General features: G+C 49.1%; 1 protein-coding gene across 1 annotated transcript; it reads left to right on the top strand.

Moving 5' to 3' along the window:
* The first annotated feature begins 3,580 nt into the window (after positions 1 to 3,580).
* Positions 3,581 to 4,197, top strand: LOC124697020 (major pollen allergen Lol p 11). Its single transcript, XM_047229665.1, has 2 exons — positions 3,581 to 3,755; positions 3,857 to 4,197. Exons 1-2 carry the CDS (start codon positions 3,581 to 3,583, stop codon positions 4,195 to 4,197), a joined length of 516 nt encoding a protein of 171 aa, XP_047085621.1.
* The last annotated feature ends 5,003 nt before the right edge of the window (positions 4,198 to 9,200 follow it).

Here is a 9,200-nt window from a genome sequence, read left to right as displayed (position 1 = left end):
CACTCTTTTAACTTGAATTTTTTGAATCGAGTGTTTGTTTATGCTGTAGTTTAACCCGCAGAAAAATTGTTTTGTTTAAAGAGTAATCGCTGTATTCCTCTCGTTGTGGAAACATGCTCTTCGGAAATAGAGAATGATGGCGAAACCTTTCTATTCTCAGGTCTCTTGGTTCAAAGTGTGTGTGATGTGCTGATGCAACATGAGAATCATCTGAAATTCTGTGACGGTGCTTGCCTCCTTTTCCGGTTTGATGTTCTATCCTAGAAGTAGATTTGCGCTGGTATGTAAGTGTAGCGTTCCTGCACGTTTCTTTTAGTTGTAGCTCCAGCTTCAATGGCGTTTTTTTATAGAAAAACAGGGCATAGCCCCCGCTCCATTTCTGAAACCAGATGACCCAAAGTTATTACAGCTTTTAAGAACAAGTCCTCAAACTTCTCAGGAGCTAAGCTATCGCTACAGCGGGAAAAGTATTCACTTCTCTCAGCAATGGGGAAACAACTAAGACAAAACTGACTACAAACCAAACTCTCCAGGAGAACAGCAAAAGCAAACTAAGGCCTGTGTAGGACCTGAAGCATTCGCCATCTCCCATCAGCATCAAAGCATTTGCCCCAGAGTTCTTGCCAGGTCCGCAACAGTTCTCAACAGAGGTCCTTCAACACCCTGCTCACGATTCATAGCGCATACCTCCAGAGTAGTCCTCACCTTCTTCTTAGGTGTCAACCAGGTTCCGGCCACAATAGCAGAGGTGGCATTCAAGTCAAGCATTCTAACTTGTTCACCATTGTCATCAGCTTTCCTCTTTCTTCCTCTTTTAGCATAATGCTCTATTGTGCAAGAGTGTAGGCTGTTTTCCTCCATAAGACCTGCATTCCGATCCATTGTGTTCGATTGAACACCATATCATTTCTAGTAAGCCAGATAATTCTTAAAAATAGCAGCATTGACCATATTTATTACACTATTTTTCTTTTTGTTATTCCATAAGCCAGAGATATCAACCTAAGTTGTGGAGCCAAAACCCTCTTAATATCTGACCACATTTTCGAGATAACAACACACTTACAGAAAAAAATGTTGACAAGATTGAAGCTCCTCATAGAAAATACAAGTCAAGTCATCTATTGATTACCTTTTGACTAAATTGTCTCTAGTAAGCAGCTTGTTATGAGCCTAACCAGAGAAAGAAACGCATGGCGTTTACTTTTTTTGTTAGTATGGCTGCACATTTTTTGCACTCGAGCTGACAAAACGTATGGAACGGAAAGCTAAGTTCACCTATATTCCCTCCGTTTCAAACTAAATGTCATAGCTTTGTCCGGATATATATTACCTCTGTTCTTTTTAGCAAACAGTTTTAGTTCACTAAAACGGTTTATATTATAAAATAGGGTGATACACATTAATAAACGGATTTTTTTATCGTGTCTAAGTCGATTTCTTAGCAATTGAATTTGACTCATGATTTGTGCTGATTCGTGCTGGGATTTTCCTAGTTGCAAGTAGGCTGCAATTGAGATTTCTCTAGTTGCGTGGGTTGCAACTGAGATTTTCCTAGTTGCAAGTGGGTTGCAACTGAAAATTTTCTAGTGGGTTATATAATTGAGAAAAAAAAAGTTCACATGATTGAATTTGCTTCAAGATTCGTGCTATCTATAAGTTGTAGTATATGAGTTGCAACTAAATTGATGATGTCACCCTGACTAGGATTTAATTAAGTCTTAGTCGTTTGAGATCTAGATGTGCCATTAATAAATATCTCATTCTTTTTTTAAACGGAAGGCATGAATGCCCAACTTTAAATTAATAAAGTCATACGGCCACAGGTACAAGGATGCTGATAACAGCTTACGACACCACGCACGTCACAAGCACACGCAGATTTAAAACAAGCCCAGCTTGAAACAGGCGAAGCACGCTCGATGTCTAGGAAGAAGCAAACAACAGCAGAAGACCAGCCAATCGACCTTGATCACAACACTACAAGATCAGCACCAAGGATACTCCAGCAGATCACAAAACTCCTCCCTTGCTGCAGAAGGCCCTTGCCCTCTCGCCCTGGGTCGAAGGGCGCCCCACCGTCAGACAAGGATATGTTCACCCTTGAACAAGGAGAGTTGTTGTCCAAGAGACCGTCACATGGGGCTCGATCTCGCAGGCCTTCTCGCAGCGACGAGCACGCACCTGCAGCAACAGCTTCCACTGGGACAGCCGAGAAGAAAAGGGAAAGCTTGGGGGAAGCCACTGAACATGGAGGTGCAGGGGAGTCGAGCGAGGACGGAAGGCGCCCCCAGCCCAGCAACCCTACCAGCTACAGCAGCATCCCACAAATCCCTTCAAACAGGGCAGCACTCACCAGCTACCCCCACACGGCGCCTCCAGGGAGGGTGCGACGCCGTGACGCCGCCGCCGTCCAATCCGATGGATTTTGAGCTTTCACTGGGAGGAAGGTAGGGGGTGGGGAGGTAGGGCCTCAGCGGTGCCTCCAGGAAGGTGAATGACGCCCACGGCGTCGCCACCTCTGTGGTCCACGACCAAGGATTTCTCCCGGCCCCGGAGCACCCCACCGGCCCCCAGCCGGCATCTGCGCCGGCGCCGAAGCCGCCGACAGCCAAGATCCGCGGGGAGGAGAGAGCCCAAGAGGGAGAAGGAGATCTGACCTTCGAGATCTGACCTGAGCCGACGGAGCCGCCCACGCCCAGCTCGCACCCGCCGTTGCCCCGCCGTCCGCACGGCCAGAGCACCGGTTAGCAGCATCCGCAAGCGTCACCGGCCGCACGGGCAACATCGCCTCACCACACGAGGCTGCCGCCTCGTTGCCCGAAAGAGCCCCCACCGGGGAACTACCAGAGGAGACCACCCTTACCTAAGGCTTAGGCAGAGGCCAGCCATCGGAGCGGGGGATCCCATCGAGCAACAGCCGTGGCCGCGGCGATCCCGACATGGAGGTCCTCCATTGAGACACCACGCGGGGAGCCGAGAGCTCAGATCCCCGCCGCCCCCTTCATCGGCGTCGCGAGCTTGGCCAACGGCGTCTCTGGGGGCGACGAGAAGGGTGGGGGCGGAGGGAGGAGCGGCGGTGGCGGACCTAGGGTTTCGCCTCCTCGGTCGCCTGGAGGAGGCGACGCGAGGAGAGCGAAACGGTTTTTCTTTTTCCCAAATAGCACATCAAGTAGTAAAACATGAATAGTTGGATTCTATTCAAATATCTCATTCTTACTATGTTCTAAACAAGCGATCATTCAATTGGGCTTCTGCATCGATCTGTCATGCAACCGCAAACTGAATTCGCTATACATGATCCTGTAACTCAAATGCAACGGCTATGAGCCTGCGAGTCCAATCTGTATATGCATTGCGCGTATGCTAAATCAGTTGTTGATGAGACTATTTCCGGCAAAGATGAATTGAAACCGATGTGGCTCTGCGCTCTTCCCGCGCCTAAAGACGAGCTCAGCCTCTCACCTCCCCCGTCCTAGCGCACTCGCACCGACGATAAATTCCCGTTCCCGGCCTAACCCCTCCCGACCGAACACCTCTCCCTCCCCTTGTGATTTGATCACCCGATCGTCCGAGAACCATGACGCGGTGCATGCCCGCCCTCGCCACGCCCCTCGTGGCCGCCTCCCTGCTGCTGCTGGCCCTCGCCGGCGTCGCCTCCGCCGACAAGGGCCCCGGCTTCGTCGTCACCGGCCGCGTCTACTGCGACCCCTGCCGCGCCGGCTTCGAGACCAACGTCTCCCACAACGTCGAAGGTACGCACGCACGCCACTGATCGACCGGCCGTGCTTGCCCAGCCATGGCGAACCACGCGCGCGCGTGCGTAGCGTAACAACGGGTGTCACTGGTTCTGCAGGGGCGACGGTGGCGGTGGACTGCCGGCCGTTCAACGGCGGCGAGAGCAAGCTGAAGGCGGAGGCGACGACGGACAAGAACGGCTGGTACAAGATAGAGATCGACCAGGACCACCAGGAGGAGATCTGCGAGGTGGTGCTGGCCAAGAGCCCCGACAAGTCGTGCTCCGAGATCGAGGAGTTCCGCGACCGCGCCCGCGTCCCGCTCACCAGCAACAACGGCATCAAGCAGCAGGGCATCCGCTACGCCAACCCGATCGCATTCTTCCGCAAGGAGCCGCTCAAGGACTGCGGCGGCATCCTCCAGGCATACGACCTCAGGGACGCCCCAGAGACGCCATGAAGAGGATCATTGCCACGACGTACGTTCGTATACCCAGGCCAGCTATAGTTACTTGACGCCGGCCGAGACGATGTTACATCTGCGAGCCGACGGAGTGATGTCGCCGGCGCCCGTCGAGATGACCATCGTTTAATCTTCACGTGCCGATTCTCTTTTGTTCTTGCTATAGTATTCCTGTCCTCTAATTATTTACGTGTTGGTTTAAGTGTGAACTAATTCGATGGATCTATCTATGTGTAATAAGAGAACACAGTGTTTCGTACATGTATGTCTGATGTACTATCCTGTTTTCATAAAGAGAAATATCTGATGTAGTACATTCTTCTCGAAATAAAATATCCTTAGGCGAGTTTACTGGAATTGGAGTGAATTTCCACATTTTAGCCTACATTTATGCATTTGTGACACATATTATCCTATTTAGTGAAACTTCTACAAAAATATTCCACCTAGGAGCCTTTGAACATGATTGAACCCTAGTATAGCATTTTGTTTCTTTATATTAGACAAGAGCATCGTATTTCGTCGATGTGGCGTGATAAAAATGTGTAAAGATAGAGGGCATCATCTACGATTATGTCCAGACTTCTCTAGTCCAATTGTACCATTCCTTGCCCTCTTACTAATATTTTTGAACGGCAACCATCACTTCACACCTTGCCTAATGGATACGCACCAGAGATCGAGGATCCAAATGTTTTAGAATGCGTAATCTAGACTATGTTTTACTCAAATGCATATAAAGGGTAAAATGTGGAATTCACGGGGTGAATTTATTGAGTACTCCCCTCTTAGCAGAAGTGTAGTGCATCTAGTTTTTTTAAGTTGAAGGATGTAAACTTTGACTAAAAATGAAGAAAATTATATCAACATCTACAACATCAAAATTATTTGGCTGCCTTCCAACCAATTTGCGAGCATACTCATGATAATGGTCATGGTGGAAGGTTAAATGCAGTTCATCACACAACATGTGTGCAAACATACACGAAGAAAAAATAAGGAAAAAATTGCTACACTGCACCATTATTTTCCAGCCATTGTGTTTTTGGGAGGTACCATTATAATTTTATGGCACCTTTGCCAGAGCATATCACATGGCCAACAACGAAAAAGTTTAGCCATCCGGGCAAAAGTTGCAAACATTTCATTTTTGTCATGCAGTGTGTTTCTTACAAATGCTCCACAAAATTATAATAGTACCTATCAAAGACATAATCGGACGGTGTGTTTCGGCGAACGCGTGAAAAATAAGGTGTTTGTAGAAAATTTTCCCTCTTAATCAAATTAGCAACACTTATTTCCATTTGTACAATGTTTGTCTAGATTTTCCTTGGTGTAAACGAAATCTTTTACAAAGTGGAGAAAATTATGATCAAACTAAAAAGTGAAAAACAGAGCACATATGTACTAAAACGACCGCATCATTGTCGTTGTGCTGAGTATCAAACTTCACAGAGAAAAACATGCGCACTAACTAGACAGGTAGGCGGATGCACAGAACCAAACCAGGTAGTTTCAATCCTGCAATTTTTGTCGCAATACTAGCAGGAGCTTATACATGCTAGCCCACATCTGGATCAACCAGTGGCATGGTGAGTTAAACTTCTGTGCAGAACCAGTTAAAATTTGGAGTAGGCTGTTCTGAGTGTTTGTTCAGACTTCAGAGTCATCATTTGGACTTCATTCCTTCTCAGATCAACAGCACCACGCCCCCCTGCACCTCATCGTCAGGGCCATAGATATCATACGGGCAAGCATCTTCCTCACCGGAGTCCTCCTCATCAGAGTCGCTCTGCACATACTCCTTCTGCACCTCAACGTAGCCCTTGGTGATCAAATCTATGCGGATCTTGTGCACCAACAAGATATTCTGGCCGGGTTTCTTGTTCTTCACCTGGCATTGCTCGTCTAGGTACATCTTCCTTTCGCTGATCCACTGGGGCGGGAAGACGCCCCCGGCGTCTACGCCGAGGATGTCGTCCACCGTGGGGGTCTTGAGCAGGAACAGCCAGATGCGGATGTCATCGTCCTGCAGCCGCACCATGCCTGGGGCCGCGAGAGAGGCGGTCTCCGGCTTGGACTCCCTCACGATCCTGTCGATGGCCTCCGCCAGCTGATTTGCCGACAGCGCCTTGGTCTCAGGGAAGGTTAGCAGAGTTTCCATGACTCGGTTACGCAGCTCCGCGTCTTCGGCCGCCATAGGCTCCAAGGCGACCCGCTCCAGCAGCTTCCGGTTCCCGGTTGCGGCGGCGGGGTTTGAGATTGGGCCCGCCCAATGAGGCCTCGTTTGGCTAGCAAGTTTTGACCGGTTTTGCAGTGTATATTTCAAGTGTAATTAGATAAATGTTCTCAAATACATCAAACTAGCTGTTTGGCTGAAGAGTATTGGAACGAGTAATACCGAGTTTAGATCCTAAAACTCGTCGGATTAAAAGGGAATCGAAACGCGAGGTATCCTTCGCGTTTTTTACACTTCGCATCGCGGTGAACTCACTGGATACAACGCATGCTAGCAGACCTGACTGAGTCCAGCGGGACCTGGGTCGCGGCCCCGCGCCGTGTGAACACGGGAAAACCATCGATGTAGCCTTGGCTGGCGGGAGGGAGCACATGCATCCACAGTGCGTGTTCACACTGGTAACTGCAGGCAATCCTCACACCTGCTGCGCACGGTCTAGAGTATTAAAAGTATGGAGGGTAAAATTTCACCAAAAACTCTTCATGAAACACCTCCTAACACATACAGATACACTTGTACCAAACAAGGCCTGAGGGATTGCGGACGCCGTCTCCTTCGCCGGAAACATGTCTAGCGCCTCACGTTCCCCGCTCGCCGACTTCCTCTTCATGGTAGGCACCTCGCCGGTCGCCGCTTCCTCCTTACTTGCCATTGGTGGATCTAATCAGATCGGCCGGAGTCTTCGTCGTAGGAAAGATGCGGCGGCTGCTGTGTCGTCTCGGTCATATAAAGCCTGAGGCCCAACCCTGTTTTTTTTTTTGAGCTCAGGCCCAACCCTGGTTGAGACCATTTTTTTTTTTGAAGCAACCATATATTTCATTAAACAATATGTTTAGAGAGATTACATATATGATGACCATCCCAGACAAACATGTTTGTCAAGCAAACTTGCACAAAAACCACAAGAAGTAAAATTAAAATTTCACTCTTGAAGAAACTTGTGCCTCGCCGAACTGTCGTCCACCAACGTCCTTCGCCGCCACCAAGGAAGCGTCGAAAAAGAGGCGAACAGCCACCATACCCAGATCCGGGAGAGCACCTTCGCACGCAATGATGCTTTCTAAGCCGATGAACCGGACCGTCGCAAGCGACGAGACCGAGACTTTGTGGCACGTCGGCCGGGGATCTTCCCGTGGTCACCGGATCCCGACGACATCAACTTCATCCAACGCAGTCGGAGAAGAGGAACATCGCCGCCTTTCATCATCCACACACCCAACTGCAAGACAACAAACAAACCTAAAACAGTCGACGCGGCCGCCACCAGCGAGGGTGCCGAACGCCGACCACCAGGCATGAATCTCACCGAATGAAGAGATCGGCGAGAAGACTGGGCCACCTGCCCCTCGACGACACCGATAGGAGAAACGCCGAGATGGAGGAAAAGCAGGGGCAAATTATTCCGACGCGGCGCCGCATCCTCCATGGAAGCAACACCTCAAGGAAACACTAGACCAACCTAACTACAGGCCGGGGCGAAACCTGAGGTCCCCACCCCCCCCCGTCGCCAGAACGGCGGACGGAGGAGGCAGGGACCGGCGGCTTGCCGGTGTAGTTGTGGCAGATGGGATCGCCTCCTTTCCTCTTTTCACGGAGCGGTTTTGTTGTGGCAGATGGGATCGCCAATCTAACCCTGGTTGAGACTTGAGACCGAGTCGGGATGGGCATCCAGCCATGGACTTTTGGACTACGTTTCCGGACCAGATTCTACTTTTTTTTTTAGAAAGACCAGATTCTACCTGGGTCAGTCCAGGACAAGTGATGCGTCTACCGACGGGCTTTCTTCTATTTTCGAAGCCCAATTATGGTTGTATTTTTTTTAGTTTTTATCACCGGGAGCGTCAGTAAACTGGGTATTAGCTTAGAGCTCAGTAAACTCTTGGACCGCTCGATTTTGGGTCCGCTTTAAGATTTGTGTTTGTGTTGTGTGCATTTTCTTGTTTTTCAGCATGCTTATCTGGCTAGGTTTGTTGCTCACCACCGTGGGCCGGCCCATCTCTGATATACATTGGCTAAAGATATAATTAATGCGCTAGAGCTAGGATTAAATCCCGGGAATAAACACAAGGCGAGTCAAGTGGGTGAGAAACCAGTTCCTTTGGGAATCCCTGATGCTCCATCGGGACATCAACTTGCTGGTCGACCACTTGAGATGAAGAGAAGCCCGGGGAACGACTCCGATCCTTTGCAGCTTTGAACTCCACCACAGAATGTGTTTGTCACACTTCAAGATGTTACTGAACCTTTTGTCGTTGGTAGAAGAAATATGATGGTGCTGCAGGATGAACAAATTGGAGATGGTCAGCTACGAGACAACATTTACTACACTTGGGCAATGGTGCCAACCCCTAAGGCGACAGGGGCGTCATGAAACTCATTGGGTGGAACTGTCAAGGAGCGGGCAAGGACCTTGACAGTTCCAATAAGATGGAGTTCCTTGCCAGGTTGATGAACTCCACGGGTGCGCACATAACTTTTGTCTCGAAAACTAGATCCTCTAGGTATAATTCTTACCATCTTAATCCTCGTTTTAATACTTCTGATAGCTTTGTTATTCCGTCTGCTGGTCTCTCTGGTGGGCTTTGGATGCTTTGGTCCGATGAACTCAATGTCTCCATCAAGTTCTCAAATCACTTTATGATCTTAGCAGTAGTTTCACATATAGCTACTAATGTGGATTTTATGCTAGCTTGTGTTTATGGTGATCCCCATCATCACCAGACTAGGATGATATGGGAGCAAATATCCACTTTTGCGAATG

This window comes from Lolium rigidum, chromosome 3, assembly GCF_022539505.1.
Source record: "Lolium rigidum isolate FL_2022 chromosome 3, APGP_CSIRO_Lrig_0.1, whole genome shotgun sequence".
NCBI lineage: Eukaryota > Viridiplantae > Streptophyta > Magnoliopsida > Poales > Poaceae > Lolium > Lolium rigidum.
The sequence above is the reverse complement of the archived record's forward strand: the minus strand, read 5'-3'. Positions and strand labels throughout refer to the sequence as shown.

Excerpts from the sequence above, each read along its gene's own strand:
- LOC124697020 (XM_047229665.1), top strand. The coding sequence starts at position 3,581 with ATGACGCGGTGCATGCCCGCCCTCGCCACGCCCCTCGTGGCCGCCTCC. Across the intron at positions 3,756-3,856 it reads CGTCTCCCACAACGTCGAAG|GGGCGACGGTGGCGGTGGAC; the intron begins GTACGCACGCAC and ends CTGGTTCTGCAG.